The 19,055-nt window shown below is 40.3% G+C and overlaps 1 protein-coding gene across 4 annotated transcripts in view; it reads left to right on the forward strand.

Moving 5' to 3' along the window:
• The window catches only part of ACACA (acetyl-CoA carboxylase alpha), a 525,165-nt gene that overhangs the window by 188,367 nt on the left and 317,743 nt on the right, over nucleotides 1-19,055 (forward strand). For all 4 annotated transcript variants that reach the window (XM_082245775.1, XM_082245776.1, XM_082245777.1 and 1 more), the window contains exons 25-28: nucleotides 1,276-1,389; nucleotides 1,496-1,609; nucleotides 11,793-11,882; nucleotides 18,831-18,949. In XM_082245775.1, coding sequence (XP_082101901.1) covers nucleotides 1,276-1,389; nucleotides 1,496-1,609; nucleotides 11,793-11,882; nucleotides 18,831-18,949 — 437 coding nt within the window. The remainder of the gene's footprint in view (nucleotides 1-1,275; nucleotides 1,390-1,495; nucleotides 1,610-11,792; nucleotides 11,883-18,830; nucleotides 18,950-19,055) is intronic.

Here is a 19,055-nt window from a genome sequence, read left to right on the forward strand (position 1 = left end):
TTTCTCAACAACACATAATCTGCATGGCCAAACACTTGTCATACTTAAATAATAAGGGCCATTGTAGATGTTATTTCCTGTTTAATGTGGAACTCGTTATATGGTCATACTTTATCATTTCTGCACTTAGGTTGGAATCTTCTTGGCATGTCACCCAAAGATTTGTACCCATGATATTTTGTGTTTACCTTTTCTATTATTGATGGAAGACCTTTTTCAATAAAAACCTGTTGCCAGTGAAAAAGCTGACATTGTCTTTGTTGGCCTTAACAATGACCAAAGTCTACAGTATCTGTTCTTATTTAAAGGCATAATTATAAATAGTAAATATTACTCTGCAATGAACGTCCAGTAAATATCGCATTTACAGTTTTATTTGCCTCTTAGTGTTGGTTAGAAAATGAAGATAGACTTCAAACATTGCTATAACTAAATAGATAAATAAGTCCCGGTTCACACTACTGCGACTTGTCAGGCGACTTGTCAGCCTGACAAGTCGCGGTCCATTCTATGCTACGGGAACCGTTCTAATAGGAGCGACTCAAGTCGCTCCGACTTAGAAAATAGTTCCTGTACTACTTCAGGGTGACATCGGAGCAACTTGCATTGACTTCCATTATGTGAAGTCCGTGCAAGTCGCGCCGAAGTCGCGGTGCACGCCACTTCACAGGTTGTCCCCGAAGTCGGATCGCCATAGTGTGAACCGACACTTATTTTAATATTTTCGAAATATTATAATTTTAACCTTTTCTTTAATATATATGTTAATAATAAAAAAAAAAAACGGATATATGTCAGAGTGGGGAGGATTTGAAATTTCTATGTTTTTATTTTTGTCTCTGACCCCAGTGGGTAGATTTTCTTTCACTTACAGTTCCTACACCAGAATTGAGGGATGTGGTCATCAACAGGAAAGAAAGGCACAGACAACAGAAAAATTCCAAACCCTTAAATAAATGTGTTTTTTCTGTCCTGACAGTTAGTGAAGCATAAGCTCCCCTTTATGGACAAATATGGTAATAAAAGTATGATAGAGAGTTTACCCTTCCCTACTGTATCAAAAGTGAAATAAAGATTTTGGCTTTAGTTGAGCTCTACTCTCGCTGTACTACAGTGGCAGTAGTGGCCCACAAAGCTTTGTTGGTGACTCTATTGAAACCCAATTTAGTCTGGAAAGCCCTGTGTGAGAGAAGTACCAATATCACTAAAAACAGCGATGTGAGAACATTGTTTTTACTATGTATTGACCTTCTTTTTTTTTTAATATATTTTTAGGATCAGCTGTGTGGCCGGGACCCAACATTAACAGATGAGTTGCTTAACATCCTTACAGAACTCACTCAGCTGAGTAAAACAACGAATTCCAAGGTGGCTTTGCGAGCCCGGCAGGTATATATGCTGCTTGTTTATGAACTCTTTGGCTACCTGCATTTTCCACTGCATACATTTCACTATACTCTACAGCTTTTATATGCTTTTTTTATATTTTCCTCAGGTCCTTATTGCTTCACATTTGCCTTCATATGAACTTCGTCACAATCAAGTGGAGTCAATTTTTCTTTCTGCAATTGATATGTATGGGCACCAGTTTTGTATTGAAAATCTTCAGGTAAACTGTGGTATAAAATCAAAGACTACTTATAGTGTATACTCACATATCCATTGCATATCTTTATTTAAGGATATACTCTAGTTGAAATTAAAAGGTGTGTAAGTCAGCGCTGCTCAAAATACAATAAATCATTAAATAAATAATAAATATTAAATAATGAATGAATAATCATCAAAAAAAGTCATCAAAAAATAAAAAGTGCTCAGTGCAAACTGTGCTCACAATAGTGCAACACTATCCTAAAAGTAAATGCCCCCAGATTTCAATTTAAACAGTTCATAAGTGCAGTTGTGTCACAAAGTGCTTCAGTGCTCCAATTTGAAGAAAGTGCTTGTGCTCCCCCTATGGTTTCTTACTCACCGGAACAGTGTGCAATTCAAGCCTTGATAACACAAAGATTGTGCAGGGTTGCTGTGCCCTTTGAAGATGTCCTCAGAATTAGGGATGATCGAACTTTTGAAAAGTTCGGTTCGGCCAGAACATCCGAACTTCCCGAAAGTTCGGCCCGGATTTCAGAACCCCATTGAAATCAATGGGACCCGAACTTCGGTAATCAAAAAACACAATTTTTAAGCCCTAAAACCCAATAAATGCCCCTAAAAAGTGCCTAGGGTTCTGGGTCATACCCCATTAACTATTAATCTCACAAAAAAAGTTCTTAAAGATTGTAATTTTTGATAAAAAAGCCAATTATTGAAAAAAAAAAAAAAAAGAGAGAGATTTTTTGATTTTGACTTTGGATTTAGTATCTGGGGGGTCTAAAAAGTGTACATGTGAAGTTTCAGCTCTGTAGCATGTCCAGAACCATGAAAAAAAAAAAAAAGATAATTTTTCAGTAGAACAGGGATGTGGGACCCTCCTTTAACACCTATATGTTCTTTTTTTCTGGTTCTGGACATGCTACAGAGCTGAAACTTCACAGGTACACCTTTTAGACCCCCCAGACACAAAATCACACAAAAAAAAAAGTTCTTAAAAATTGTAATTTTTGATAAAAAAGCCAATTATTGAAAAATTAAAAAAAAAAAAAAAAGAGGTTTGGATTTAGTATCTGGGGGGTCTAAAAAGTGTACATGTGAAGTTTCAGCTCTGTAGCATGTCCAGAACCATAAAAAAAAAAGATTGTTTGTATTAGAAAACTTTCAGCACAGGAGGTTGGCTTCGCTGCTGTAACACCTTGCCGGTTTAATAGAAGGCATTTTTTTGGGTTCTTTGCAGTCAGGAAAAACATCTGAACTTGTGTATAGTGGTTTTGTGCACAAGTTCTGATGTTTTGCCTGCCTCCAAAAACCCCCAAAAAATGCCAGCAAAAACACACCTGGGCATTTTTTTGGCATTTTTTGGGGTTCTTTTGAGGCAGGCAAAACATCTGAACTTGTGTATAGTGGTGTATATAAATACATACATATATTTATATACACACCTAGACATATATAGGTGTGATAGTAGCAGAAATATATGCTTGCGCTAATGAAATCATTTACAGTAATATATTTCTGCTACTATCACACCTATATATGGCTAGGTGTCTATATACATATAATTATGTGTGTATATATACCACTATACACAAGTTCAGATGTTTTGCCTGCCTCAAAATAACCCCAAAAAATGCCAAAAAAACACTAGTGTCAAAAAAAAAATGCCCAGGTGTGTTTTTGCTGGCATTTTTTGGGAGTTTTTGGAGGCAGGCAAAACATCAGAACTTGTGCACAGTACCACTATACACAAGTTCAGATGTTTTTCCTGACTGCAAAGAACCCAAAAAAAATGCCTTCTATTAAACCGGCAAGGTGTGGAAACCGAGAAGCCATATTGGTGATCTGAAAGTTTTCTAATACAAACAATCTTTTTTTTATGGTTCTGGACATGGTACAGAGCTGAAACTTCACATGTACACCTTTTAGACCACCCAGATCTGAAATCCAAAGTAAAAATCAAAAAAACTCTTTTTTTTTAAATTTTTTCAATAATTGCCTTTTTTTTATCAAAAATGACAATTTTTAAGAACTTTTTTTTGTGTGATTTTGTGTCTGGGGGGTCTAAAAGGTGTACCTGTGAAGTTTCAGCTCTGTAGCATGTCCAGAACCAGAAAAAAAAAGGATTGTATGTATTAGAAAACTTTCAGCTCAGGGGGTTAGCTTCTCTCCTCGGTTTTCACACCTTGCCGGTTTCAAAGCAGGCATTTTTTTGGGTTCTTTGCAGTCAGGAAAAACATCTGAACTTGTGTATAGTGGTACTGTGCACAAGTTCAGATGTTTTGCCTGCCTCCAAAACCCCCCAAAAAATGCCAGCAAAAACGCACCTGGGCATTTTTTTTTTTGACGCTAGCTTTTTTTTGGCATTTTTTTGGGTTCTTTTGAGGCAGGCAAAACATCTGAACTTGTGTATAGTGGTATATATACACACATAATTATATGTATATAGACACCTAGCCATATATAGGTGTGATAGTAGCAGAAATATATTACTGTAAATGATTTCATTAGCGCAAGCATATATTTCTGCTACTATCACACCTATATATGTCTAGGTGTGTATATAAATATATGGATGTGTGTATATACACCACTATACACAAGTTCAGATGTTTTGCCTGCCTCCAAAACCCCCCAAAAAATGCCAGCAAAAACACACCTGGGCATTTTTTTTTTTTGACGCTAGCGTTTTTTTTGGCATTTTTTTGGGTTCTTTGGAGGCAGGTAAAACATCTGAACTTGTGTATAGTGGTATATATACACACATAATTATATGTATATAGACACCTAGCCATATATAGGTGTGATAGTAGCAGAAATATATTACTGTAAATGATTTCATTAGCGCAAGCATTTATTTCTGCTACTATCACACCTATATATGTCTAGGGGTATATATACAGACATATATGTGTATATATACCCCCTATACACATGTTCAGATGTTTTGCCTGCCTCCAAAACCCCCCAAAAAATGCCAGCAAAAACACACCTGGGCATTTTGTTTTTTGACGCTAGCGTTTTTTTTGGCATTTTTTTGGGTTCTTTTGAGGCAGGCAAAACATCTGAACATGTGTATAGGGGGTATATATAGACATATATGTCTGAATATATACCCCTAGACATATATAGGTGTGATAGTAGCAGAAATATATTCCTGTAAATGATTTCATTAGCGCAAGCATATATTTCTGCTACTATCACACCTATATATGTCTAGGTGTGTATATAAATATATGGATGTGTGTATATACACCACTATACACAAGTTCAGATGTTTTGCCTGCCTCCAAAACCCCCCAAAAAATGCCAGCAAAAACACACCTGGGCATTTTTTTTTTTTTTTGACGCTAGCGTTTTTTTGGGCATTTTTTTGGGTTCTTTGGAGGCAGGTAAAACATCTGAACTTGTGTATAGTGGTATATATACACACATAATTATATGTATATAGACACCTAGCCATATATAGGTGTGATAGTAGCAGAAATATATTACTGTAAATGATTTCATTAGCGCAAGCATATATTTCTGCTACTATCACACCTATATATGTCTAGGTGTGTATATAAATATATGGATGTGTGTATATACACCACTATACACAAGTTCAGATGTCATGTCTGACATCAAACATGTCCTCAAAAAAGCACTGCCAGTGGCAGCCCCTGCAGCATAAAAAATGCTTGGCTGGTGAGAAGCCATATGGGTGTGCCGAAGCAATTCAGAGAAATGATCATTTCTCTATAGCGGTCATCCTGTTATGGAAGGGTTTTGTCACCCTGCCATAGCAGTCACTGCCAGTTAACCCTACACTACACTACGGTCCCCTTACACTTAACACTTTCCCTACAGAAACTAAATTTTTGAAGCTAACTTAAGTGTAAAGGAGCACTCTAACTACACTAGATATCCCTTTCCTCACACTAATAAATGCTAAATGACACTTTTAAAGTAAAATTAACAGAATTGCTTCCACTCTCTTCCATGTCCAGTATAACAATGCTAGGAATATGGCGGGGCGATCTTATATACTGGGGGGCATATTCACTAATGATTGGTCTAGGGACCCCCTAGTCACTCCAATCACATTCCTAGCATTCTCCTGCCCCCTCAATTGGCTTTTGCTAATGGTTCTGGTCCAATCACGGGCTTTTAAAGCCCATTTCCTGAAGCATTGCATTTTGGGCGGTTCTGGTTGCCGAATTCCGAACTTTTTGGGCAAAAAGTTCTAAATTCGGCCGAACCTCGAACACCCAATGTTCGGGCCGAACCAATGGTCGACCCGAACCGTTCGATCATCCCTACTCAGAATCTGTTTCAACCTCTGTTCCTGTGCAAGGCTGTGGGAGGCTGCTAGAAGGTAATGCTGGCCGTGTTTCCCCTCAGTAATGTAAGGAAATAAAGCTCGCCATAGTGAAGTACGTATAAATAATTTTATTAAGTATAAAAGAATACACTTACAATAAAAGGATTGATCAACAGCGTCCTATGGTCCAGTGGTTGCTGCTCCTGCAGCGTGCGTTCCACCGACCGGAAATTACGTTGTACGCTCTGCCTCGCTAGACGCGTTTCGCCCTCCCCCTGGGCGTTCTCTGTAATATATTTGTAGTCGTCTTGGAGGTGTGTTTGCGGTAGTTATCGTGTTGGAATACTGCCCTGCGGCCCAGTCTCCGAAGGGAGGGGATTATACTCTGCTTCAGTATGTCACAGTACATGTTGACATTCATGGTTCCCTTAATAAACTGTAGCTCCCCAGTCCTGGCAGCACTCATGCAGCGCCAGTCCATGACACTCCCACCACCATGATTGACTGTAGGAAAGACACACTTATTTTTGTACTCCTCACCTGGTTGCCGCCACACACACTTAACACCATCTGAACCAAATCCGTTTATCTTGGTCTCATCAGCCAACAGGACATGGTTCCAGTAATCCATGTTCTTAGTCTGCTTGTCTTCAGCAGACTGTTTGCGGGCTTTTTTGTGCATCATCTTTAGAAGAGGTTTCCTTCTGGAACGACAGCCATGCAGACCAATTTGATGCAGTGTGCAGCGTATGGTCTGAGTACTGACAGGCTGACCCCCCACCCCTTAAAACTCTGCAGCAATGCTAGCAGCACTCATACGTCTATTTCCCAAAGACAACCTCTGGATATGACACTAAGCATGTGCACTCAACTTCTTTGGTCGGCCACCGTGCTGCAGCTCAGTTTCAGGGTCCTGGCAATCTTTTTTATAGCCTAGGCCATCTTTATGTAGAGCAACAATTCTTTTTTTCAAATCCTCAGAGTTTTTTGCCATGAGGTGCCATGTTGAACTAGGGGATTTGTTCATAATGGCTGTGTGAATGCTGAGACATTCACACAACAATTTTTCTATAAATAGACCCCATAATAATAATGAGCATCAAGTCAGTTAAGTAGCAGAAGGGGTTGTTAATCAGTTTCCAAAACAGGAATGGTTTTACAGGTAGGGGCCACAGACATTTTTTCCCTACTCATCTTTTCTGACAGTTTTTCACTAGTTTTGCATTTGGCTAGGGTCAGTGTCACTACTGGTAGCATGAGGTGATACCTGGACCCTATAGAGGTTGCACAGGCAGCCTAACTCCTCCAGGATGGCACATCAATATGTGCCATTGCCAGAAGGTCTGCTGTGTCTCCCAGCACAATCTGAAGAGCATGAAGGAGAGTCCAGGAGACAGGTAGTTACTCTAGGAAAGCTGGACAGGGCCATAGAAGGTCCTTAACCCATCAGCAGGACCGGTATCTGCTCCTTTGTGCAAGAAGGAACAGGATGAGCATTGCCAGAACCCTACAAAATAACCTCCAGCAGGCCATTGGTGTGAATGTCTCTGACCAAACAATCAGAAAAAGACTTCATGAGGGTGGCCTGAGGGCCTGATGTCCTCTAGTTGGCCCTGTACTCAATGTCCAGCACCATGTAGCTCGATGCAGTGGATTCTGGGTTCCTCCTGGTGCATGCCCAGCCTCATGTGGCGAGAGTATGCAGACAGTTCTTGGATCCTCGACTTCATGCCTCGGACATGAACGGACCGGCTCGTTTTCCCTGCTACCTGCTACCGACGGCTCCGGGAAGCGGGGAAAACTACAGCAAAGCGATTGAGGGGGCGGGGGGCACCTCTCCTGCCACCCATAACAGTGATCCCACAGCTGGGACCACTTTTATGTGAATAAGGACCACCCGCCCTGTAAAAAAATACCAGGGTTATTTATGGCAGCTATCTGCTGCCATAACGGCGGTATCTAACATCAAAGTACCAATGTAAAACTGCGACGGGTGGTCCAGAAGTGGTTAACAAAAAAAACCCTTCCCATTTCATGCTGTCGGCAATGGCACCACATGGAAGAGAAATATCACAAGGCCTGAGAAAGAAAATAATTTATTTACACAAGAAAGGTGAAGGCTACAAGAAGATCAGCAAAGCTTTACTTATCAGTTAGAATACTGTAGTAAAAGCGATACAAAAATTTAACAAAGCTGGAACTGCAACCATTTTACAGAGACGTCCAGGCCGTCCATGGCAGTTAACACCTCAACAGGAGCATCTTCTGATGAGCAGTGTTGAAGAAAATCGCCATGCAAGTTCAATGCAGTTAGCTAAAGAAGGAGAAAGCCAAACTGGGGCGGTTGTTTCCTGTGACACAATACGGCGTGCACTGCAGAGGAATGGCATGCATTGGTGTCATCCATGAAGGAAGCCTCTTCTAAAGCCCATGCACAAAAAAACAGACTAGAATTTGCCAGGGCCCATGCTGAAAAAGAAGATGACTACTTAGGAGTAAGGACACCAAGATAAATGTTTTTGGAACTGATGGTTTCAAAACTGTATGGTGTCGTAAAGGTGAGGAGTACAAAGAAAAATGCATGGTGCCTACAGTGAAACATGGTGGTGACAGTGTCCTTCTGTGGGGCTGCATGAGTGCTGCAGGTGTCGGGGAGCTGCATTTCATTGATGGTATCATGAATTCACAAATATACTGCTCTATATTGAAAGAGAAGATGCTACCATCACTCCGTGCCCTTGGTCGTGCACTTTTTCAACATGACAAGGATCTAAAACACACATCTAAGGCCACTGTTGCATTTCTGAAGAAGAACAGGGTGAAATTTTCAGTGGCCAAGTACTGTATGTCTCCTCATCTGAACCCAATGGAACACCTATGGGGAATTCTGAAGAGACAAGTTGAGCATCACTCTCCATCCAGCATCCAGGCTTTAAAAGAGGTCTTTCTTGAAGAATGGAAAAAGATAGATGTTGCAATATGTTTGCCAACTTGATCATTCCATGCCTAGAAGAAGTGGCGCTCTCCTTACAAATCTTGGAGGTCATGCAAAATACTAGATGTAGTAGTTTTTGTTGTGGGGTGTATTCATTTATGCATCAACTCATTTGAGTAAAACTGAAGATTTTGTAATCTAAGCTATATTATTAACCTTATTTTCATGTAATGAGCTAAACAAATGTTCTAAAAAAATCAGTTTTGTCAACATTTTGGAAAATGTTTTTGTGTTCATTGGGATATTGATTAAAATCTTACTTTTCAAAAGGGATGTACTCATTTATGCTGCCCCCCCATGCAGCTCTACATGAACAGATCACTACTGTGACGTAATTTTCTTCTTTGTTAAAGACCACGCAGAATTGTTGTGTTTACATTGCCTGCTACAGGGTGCTTCTATGGTACGATCTGTAGCAGGATTAGAGGTCCAGGAGCTGATTGTTTTAGCTCCTGGGCTTAGCACTGGACCCTGCTTGATACTGACAACCATGGTTTCCAGCCCTGAAACTGCTAGGGACTCAGTGCTGCTGTCCTTGCACAATTTTAAAACATTTAGGACTTAAGTGGTTAGAAGGTGAAACCTCTAGTGATTTTCGACACCAAATTTTGGAATTCACGGGTAATAATTGAATTACTTGGTTGGTTGGAGTTGGCTACAGATCATATTCTTTGTCATGTTATTACTTGTTAAAACCGAAATTCCGTTAGACAAAGAGGTGAGGGGAAATTCTACATTTGGGACAATTCTTACCTATGACTGCTTTGTAACATGGGTATTCCATTAGTTTTAGAGGATCTCTTCTCTTTCCTGTTGTGGCTTCCATACAGGAAGTGAAGGGAAACCTCCTCAACTGCACGCCGGCAGCGTAAAATAAAATAATGGGAAAAATTATATTTCCCCACTCCTATCTATAACAAAAAGTCTTTGCTGTAAATACACTTTTTTGGGGCTCACAAGCTGGCAAATGTTTTGAAACCTCAGTTCAAAGCAAAAACATATAAACAGTAGGAAAGCGAGGCCAGAGCACATTGGCCCCATAAAAGATGATAAAGGAAAAATGGCCACAGAGGACAGAGAAAAGGCGGAAGTGTTAAATAATTTATTTTCTTCAGTCTTCACAAAGAAATCGGGGGGCTACACGAACCCCGCTTGTAAGGCCGAACTAAATAATACACCTCAGGAAGTGCCGCCATGGCTAACAGAGGATAGACTTAGAGCTAAACTAGAGAAACTTAACATAAATAAATCCCCGGGACCGGATGGCTTGCACCCAAGGGTTCTTAATGAGCTCAGCCAGGTGATTGCCAGACCATTATTCTTGATCTTTAAGGATAGTTTACAGACGGGTATGGTGCCAGCTGATTGGAAAAAAGCCAACGTGGTACCAATATTTAAAAAGGGGCCGAGATATATCCCGGGTAACTATAGGCCGGTCAGCCTAACATCAGTAGTCTGCAAAATTTTGGAGGGGATGATAAGGGACCACATACAAGACTTTAGTAATGAAAATGGTATTATAAGTAGTAATCAGCATGAATTCATGAAAAATCGTTCGTGCCAAACCAATGTATTAACCTTCTACGATGAAGTGAGCTGCCACTTAGATAAAGGTAAGCCTGTGGATGTGGTGTATCTGGACTTTGCAAAGGCCTTTGACACCGTTCCCCACAAACGCTTACTGTACAAACTAAGGAAGGTAGGTATGGACCATAAGGTGAGTACCTGGATAGAGAACTGGCTCCAGGGGAGAGTACAGAGGGTGGTGATTAATGGGGAGTACTCGGATTGGGCAGGTGTGGAAAGTGGGGTCCCCCAGGGTTCTGTCCTGGGACCAATCCTGTTTAATTTATTCATAAATGATCTAGAGGAGGGGATATCGAGTACAATCTCAGTATTTGCAGATGATACTAAATTAGGCATGCCAATATCTTCTATGCAGGATGTGGAAATCTTGCAAGCAGACCTAAACAAAATAACGGGGTGGGCAACTACATGGCAGATGAGATTTAATGTAGAAAAATGTAAAGTAATGCCCTTGGGGGCCAGAAACCAGAAAGCAAGCTACTCACTAGGGGGGGGAACCTCTGGGTGAGTCTAGGATGGAAAGGGACCTGGGGGTACTGGTAGACAACAGGCTTGGCAGTGGCATGCAATGCCAAGCCGCCGCAAGCAAAGCCAACAGAATACTGGGTTGTATAAAAAAGGGGATTCACTCCAGAAATAAAGAGATTATTCTTCCACTCTACAAGACTCTGGTCCGGCCACATCTGGAGTATGCTGTCCAGTTCTGGGCACCGGTTCTCAGGAAGGATGTGCTGGAACTGGAGAAAGTCCAGAGAAGGGCAACAAAAATAATTAGGGGAATGGAGGACATCAGCTATGAGGAAAGACTACAAGCACTGAACCTATTCTCTCTGGAGAAGAGACGATTGAGGGGGGATATGATATCAATGTACAAATACTGTACTGGCGACCCTAGCATAAGGAACAAACTATTCAGAGAAAGGAGATACAATAAGACACGTGGCCACTCACTAAAACTTGAGGAAAGGCGGTTTAACCTTAAAGTGCGTAAGGGGTTCTTCACTGTAAGAGCGGTAAGGATGTGGAATTCTCTTCCACAAGCAGTCGTATCAGCGGGGAGCATCGATAGTTTCAAAAAACTATTGGATGGACACCTTAAAGACCACAACATACAGGGGTATACAATGTACGGTTAAAAGCAAACACACACACACATCATAGGTTGAACTGGATGGACTTATGTCTTTTTTCAACCTCACTAACTATGTAACTATGTAAAAACGTCTATCACTGTAAAATCAATAAATGAGAAAGTAGTTGCATCTTGCCTCATGATACATCCTAAGTTATGTTATTCTTTTTTTTTTTTTTTAGAAACTTATTCTGTCTGAGACCTCTATCTTTGATGTCCTACCCAACTTTTTCTACCACAGCAATCAGGTTGTAAGAATGGCTGCACTCGAGGTAAGCTTATCAACTTCAAACTCCATCTGTCCACAGGAGATTATACTCCAAGCTTCCACATCAGATATTAGTCTGTTACCTTAGTATTCAGTAATCATGTGTTCCTTGTGTACTCCAGGGGTACTTCAGAGAGGAGGGGGGTAATTCTGCTTTTTATAGTAAAGTGATTATATCTATTTGGAGTTTTAGTGAATAAAATATCTAGAACAAAGTGGTTTTCAGTATGCTATTTTAAAATCTAGAAAACGCCACCTTTTTACAAAAAGATTTAACCTTCTTCATGACCAGGCCATTTTTTGCAATATGGCACTGCATTACTTTAACTGACAATTGCGTGGTCATGCGACACTTTACCCAAATAAAATGTTTGTTCTTTTTCCCACAAATAGAGCTTTCTTTTGGTGATATTTGATCATCTGTGCTTTTTTTTATTTTTTGCACTTTAAACAAAATAAGACCGACCATTTTGAAAAATAAATTCTGCTATAACACATATCCCAATGAAAAAAAAAAAAAAGAATGTAGAAAAAAAAGGTAAAATCTCTTCATAAATTGAGGCCAATATGCATTCTGCTACATATTTTTGGTAATTAGGTGTATATTGATTGGTTTGCACAAAAGTTATAGCGTCTACAAACTATGGGATATATTTATAGAATTTATATTTATTTATTTTTACTAGTAATGCAGCGATCAGCAACTTATAGTGGGACTGCGATATTGCAGCAGAAATTCGGACACTAACTGACATCTTTGACACTTTTTTGGAAACCAGTGACATTTAATACAGTGATCAGTGCTAAAAGTATGCACTGTCACTGTACTAATGACACTGACTGGGAAGGGGTTAACATCAGGGGTGATCAATGGGTTAACTGTGTGCCTAGCCTGTGTTTTTTATTACAGTGGGGGAGGTGCTTTTACTAGGGGAAGACATGGATCCATGTCCCTGCTTTGCAGAGACACAAGATCCATGCCTTCCCTCCTCTCAGAATGGCAATCCACCTTGTTTACATAGGCAGACTGCTGTTCTGCCTTTCTGCAGGATGATCAGCAGGTGCCGGCGGACATAGAGTCCGCCATACCCATCTTCGATCCCGGTAAAGAGCCTATGACGTAGGCTCTTTACCATGTGATCAGCTGTGTCCAATCACAGCTGGTCACATAATAAATAGGAAGTACCGTTGATCGGCTTTCTTCAGTTCACGCCTGACAGGTGCAAGTAGAGGAGACCCGATCAGCAGCTTTCCTGACAGGGAGGGGTCTGTGCTGGTAATCAGAGCATTGATTGCCATTGTAGACCCTTGGGGGATGCCACTAGAGCCACCAGGGATTACCCACCTATGCCACCAGTGATGCCAATCAGTGCTCAGGGAGCCTGTCAGTGCCCTCCTCATCAGTGCTGCCCATCATTGCCACCCATCAGTGCTGCCTATCCGTGCCCATCAGTGGTACCTATCAGTGCCGCCTATCAGTGCTGCATATCAGTGCCCATCAATGCTACATATTAGTGCCTCATCATCAGTGCCACCCTATCAGTACCTGTCACTGTGGCCTCATCAGTGCTTGTCAGTGCAGGAAAAAACATATTTATTTACAAAACTTTATAACCTAAACAAAAAACTTTTTTTTTTTCTTTCAAACATTTCAGTATTTTTTTATTTGTTTAGCAAAAAAGAAAAAACCTTGTGGTAATCAAATACCACCAAAAGAAAGCTCTATTTGTGGGAATAAAACTACATACATTTGGTTTAGGTACAGTGTTGCATGACCGCGCAAGTGTAATTCAAAATGCAACAGAAGGCAAAGCTGAAAATTTTCATGGGCAGGAAGGGGGTGATATTTCGACGCTGTACCCAAATGAAATTGACGTCTTTTTTCCCCCACAAATAGAGCTTTCTTTTGGTGGTATTTGATCACCTGTGCCATTTTTACTTTTTGCGCTATAAACAAAAAAAGAGCGACAATTTTGAAAAATTAACAATATTTTTCACATTTTTTTGTATGAAATTCCCCCCCCCAAAAAATTTAAAAATCTAAATTTTTTAACATTTTAGGCCAGTTTGTTTTCTGCTACATATTTTTGGTGAAAAAAAATCGCAATAACCGAATTTTGATTGGTTTGCACAAAAGTTATTGCGTTTACTAACTAAGGGAAAGATTTATGTCATTTTTATTGTTTTTTTTTAACTATTAATGGCGGTGATCTGCGATTTTTTTTTTTGCGGGACTGCGACATTGCGGCGGACAGATCGGAGCCTTGACTGACATTTTTGACACTTTTCGGGGTACCAGTGACATTACTACAGTTATCAGTGCTATACATATGCACTGTTACTGTAAAAATGACACTGGCAGGGAAGGGGTTAACTTTATTAGACATCCAGGGGTTAAGTGTGTCCCTAGGGGCGTGCTTCTAACTGTAAAGGGGCGTGGCTTTTGATGTAACCACAGAGACATACGATCATACATAGCAGGATCGTATGATCTCTGTTCTTACATCAGGGAGAATGACAGGTGGCTTTGTTTACATTAGCCGCCTACCTTTCTCCCTTTCCAGTTCCGATGTCCGCCGGTCACTCGCGCTGTGATGACAGTGAATGAGCAAGGGCAGGAGCGCCCCTCCGGCAGCGCGCGCTCGCCCCCTATTGGCTCGCGGGTGAGTGACGTACCTATACGTCACTTTGCCCAGGGGGGCTGACCGCCGCAGTATATGTACTTGCGGCGGTCGGCAAGTGGTTAAAGTAAAAAAAAGTAAAAACAAATATTTTCTTAAGTAATTTTTCTAAAGATAAGTCTGTTAATACTTGTTAAGGAGCATGCTATATAACTGTTCAGTGTGACTAAAAACCCTTGCATCGAGGCCATAAAAAATATTCAGATCATGAGAACATAGATTTCTTGGGTAAAAAATACATAAAATACTTGAATGAAAAAATGTGTTGTAATAAGAAACCAGCTGCATTACATTGAAGGGCCCTAATGATCTATGCACATACAGTGGGTATAGAAAAGAATCACCCCCCTTAAAATAATCACATTTTGTTGCTTTGCAGCCTGAAATGAAGACAGACACAGTTTTTGTTTTATCCAGCTGTGTTTTCTAGTGCAACCTCTGACATCCAAGTGAAAGATATAACACCAACATGTCAGGAAAAAAATTTAAAAAAATTCAAAAACGGAACCCCTGTGTTGGAAAAAGGATCAACCTCCTTTTATGTAAGTATTTTGTTGAACCACCTTTTGCTTCTGCTACAGCCTTTAGTCAATTGGGATATGTCTCTACTAACTTCTACTGCACATCTAGACTTTGTAATATTTGCCCATTCTTCTTTGCAAAAGTGCTCAAGTTCAGTTAAATTTATTTATTTTATTTTTTTTTTTCAATCAATAATTTTTATTAAGTTTCAAATACAGATGAAAAACAGAAAATCACATTAACAGAATGTGAAATAAGAAAAGAAAATAACCTCAACAAGGTAGAACATTATCCAAAAGTAGAGGGTACAGTGTTCAAGTATTAGTATAAACTTTGTACAAGTGCATAGGAATTATGCATGTGAATGTCAATACAGTTTATTCTGATGCAGGGGGAAGATGAGAGGCGTTGGACCACCCCGACCCAGAACCCCTAGGGGAACAATGGCACTAAGCCACGGGTCGTCCTCACCTCCCATCATCCTCAAGATCAAAACAAGCAGACCTAAGCTAAGTAAAGGATTACATTATAAACTTCTAGAATCAGTTAAATTTGATGGTGACTGTTTGTGGAATGCCGTCTTCAAGTCATTCCACAGATTTTAAATGGGGTTTAGTTCTGGGCTCTGACTAGGCCATGCAAGGACATTCACCTTTTTATTCCTTCAACCACTATGTGGTCATTTTTGCTGTGTGCTTTGGGTCATTGTCATATTGGAAGATAATCCTTCTTCCCATTGATAACTTTCTGGCAGAGGGCAGCAGGCTTTCCTCAAGAGTTTGATGTTTTTTTTGCCACATCCATTTTTCCCACTATCCTGGCAAGTGCTCCAGTTCCTGCTGCAGAGAAATGCCCCCATAACAGGAAATTACCACCTCCATGCTTTACTGTAGGAATGGTGTTATTTGGATGGTGAGCTGTACTTGATTTCCTCCAGACATATCGTTTGGTGTTGAAGCCAAATAATTTCATTTTTGTCTCTTAAAAGTGCGTTTTAAGGTAGTCAGATGAGACTAAAATTTAATTATTTGAAAAGTTGACCTTCCAACATGAAAATGACCCAAAGCACACAGCAAAACGAGCACACAGTGGTAAAGGAGAAAAAGGTGAATGTCCTTGCATGGCCTAGTCAGACTTAAGCCTCATTGAAAATCTGTGGAATGACTTGAAGACTGCAGTCCACAGTCACCATCAAATTTAACTGAACTTTAACTGAACTTCTGCAAAGAATGGGCAAATATTGCAAAGTCTAGATGTGCAAATTTAGTAGAGACATATCCCAACAGGCTGTAATTAAAGCAAAAGGTGGTTCAACAAAATACTGACATAAGGGGGGTGATCATTTTTCCAACTCAGTGATTCTGTTTTTGAATTTTTCTTTTTATTTTTTTCTGACATGTTGGTGGTAAATCTTTCACTTGAAAGTTACAGTATTTCACAAAAGTGAGTACACCCCTCACATTTTTGTAAATATTTTATTAACCTATATCTTTTCATGTGACAACACTGAAGAAATGACACTTTGCTACAATGTACAGTAGTGAGTGTACAGCTTGTATGACAGTGTAAATTTGCTGTCCCCTCAAAATAACTCAACACACAGCCATTAATGTCTAAACCTCTGGCAACAAAAGTGAGTACACCCCTAAGTACAAATGTCCTAATTGGACTTCCGTTCCAGAAGTGGTTAACCACTTAAGCCCCGGAGGATTTGGCTGCTAAAAGACCAGGGGGTTTTTTGCGATTTTTTACTGCGTGACTTTAACGGACAATTGCGCGGTCTTGCGACGCTGTACCTAAACGAATTTGACGTCCTTTTCCCCACAAACAGAGCTTTCTTTTGGTGGTATTTGATCACCTGTGCAATTTTTTTGATCATGCGCTATAAACAAAAAAAGAGCGTCAATTTTGCAAAAATAACAATATTTTTCACATTTTGTTATATGAAATTCCCCAAAAAAAATGTAAAAATCAAAATTTTTTAACATTTTCGGCCAATTTGTTTTATGCTACATATGTTTGGTAAAAAAAATCGCAAGAAGCGTATTTTGATTGGTTTGCGCAAAAGTTATCGCGTTTACTAACAAAGGGAAAGATTTTTGTCATTTTTGGTGTTTTTTTTTTAACGCGTAATGGCGGCGATCTGCGATTTTTTTTTCCGGTACTGCGACATTGCGGCGGACAGATCGGACCCTTGACATTTTTGACACTTTTGGGGTTACCAGTGACATTACTGCAGTAATCAGTGCTATACATATGCACTGTTACTGCAAAAATGACACTGGCAGGGAAGGGGTTAACTGTATTGGACAGGGAGGGGTTAAGTGTGTCCTAGGGGCGTGATTCTAACTGTATAGGGACATTGTTATTGGTGTAAAAACAAAGATCAACGGTCCTACATAGTAGAACCGTCTGATCTTCATTTTTACACCAGGGAGAATGTTTACATAAGCCGCTCCGCCTTTCTCCCTTCACCGGAGCAATCGTAGTGTGACATTGGGTCCGCCGGTCACATGCACTGACTTGTCAGTGAACGAGCCGTGGCGGGCGCGCGCCTCGGCGGGCCCGCGCCCGCCCGCAATTGGCTCTCAAGTCAGTGACAGGCGAGTGACATATCCATACGTCACTCTGCCTGGCCGGGGCTGACCGCCGCAGTATATAGTCGTGCGGCGGTCGGCAACGGGTTAAAGGGTGGCAATTCTTTTCCAAACCCACTGTAAGTGCTTAAATGTTTTCTGGTTCTGGACTGCACAAATCTCAGGCACTTGACACTGGTGGTTTCAAGAGCTTGACCTACCAACTTCCACATCCTGCAGCTTTCTATTAATTAGTAGGAATCTCCATCCTAGGGTATGGACCAATAGGAAAGTGTGAGTGCAATAGCCAATAGAGGCAAAGTCGTAGCGCTCCACAGTTTCAGCTGTAGTACCGATTAGTTTTTCATCATTCATAGCAAAGAGCTGTTAATCTAATTGCACGGACGTTATTTTGTTGAATTGCCATGGGCAAGAACAGGATATTGGAAGTAGGGAGCCATTTTTAAAACCTACCCAAGTGTGTGTACTATGAGCTTGTAAATGGCTTAACAAAAATGTGGCAATTAATTTCACTGGCAAATCACTGTAAAACAGCCCATTCCCATAAGGATAGCGTTCCTTCACCTGTCAAAGCCTTATTAGAATTACATCTTATTTCGCAGGGATTCTTAAAGTATAACTAAAGACAGTAGTTTTGGTTGAAGTGAGGAGGTTTTTATTGCAGTCTGTGTCCCTGTTAGAGAGATTTACCTTTTCTGTTTTCCCTGTTTACTGTTAAAGAAAATCCCAAATTTTGGGTAGTCACTAAAACAGGAATATAGGGGAAATCTTCCAACAGGGACACTAATTGGCAGCCAGGGATTTCCTTACTTTGAAGAGATTTCCTCTCACTTTCTGTTTTACCCATGGGACAGGAAGTGAAGGGAAATCTCCCCAACAGGACACAGATGGCAAAAACAAAACTGACCGGGGCTGTAACCCTCCCTTACTTTATCCAAAATGAAAAATAAAGTTTTGCCTTTGATTTTACTTTAATACCTAAAGTCCCCTCACAGGTGGCCAATGAGTTCTTGATTTTGAATTCCAAATAGTGTCAGGAATTGGATGGGGGCCAATTGCTAATTAGGGTTATTAGAGCGCATTTTACCTTTGCTGCTTGGACATTGCTAATAATTAGTGTCACCCTTACTTTCGTTGTGATTGTTATTTCAGGTGTATGTGCGAAGGGCATATATTGCATATGAGCTAAATAGCGTGCAGCATCGACAACTGAAGGACAACACATGCGTTGTTGAGTTCCAGTTTATGTTACCAACATCCCATCCAAACAGGTTGGTGTTTACAATTTTCATACAGTTTTTGTAGAGAAGCCACTGTACAAAAGGAAGGAGGGAAAAAGGAAAATGCTTACGCAATTTTTTATTTTCTAACCTGTAC

The sequence above is a fragment of the Pelophylax lessonae genome (genome assembly GCF_965119305.1).
Source record: "Pelophylax lessonae genome assembly, chromosome: 2".
Taxonomy (NCBI): Eukaryota; Metazoa; Chordata; class Amphibia; order Anura; family Ranidae; genus Pelophylax; species Pelophylax lessonae.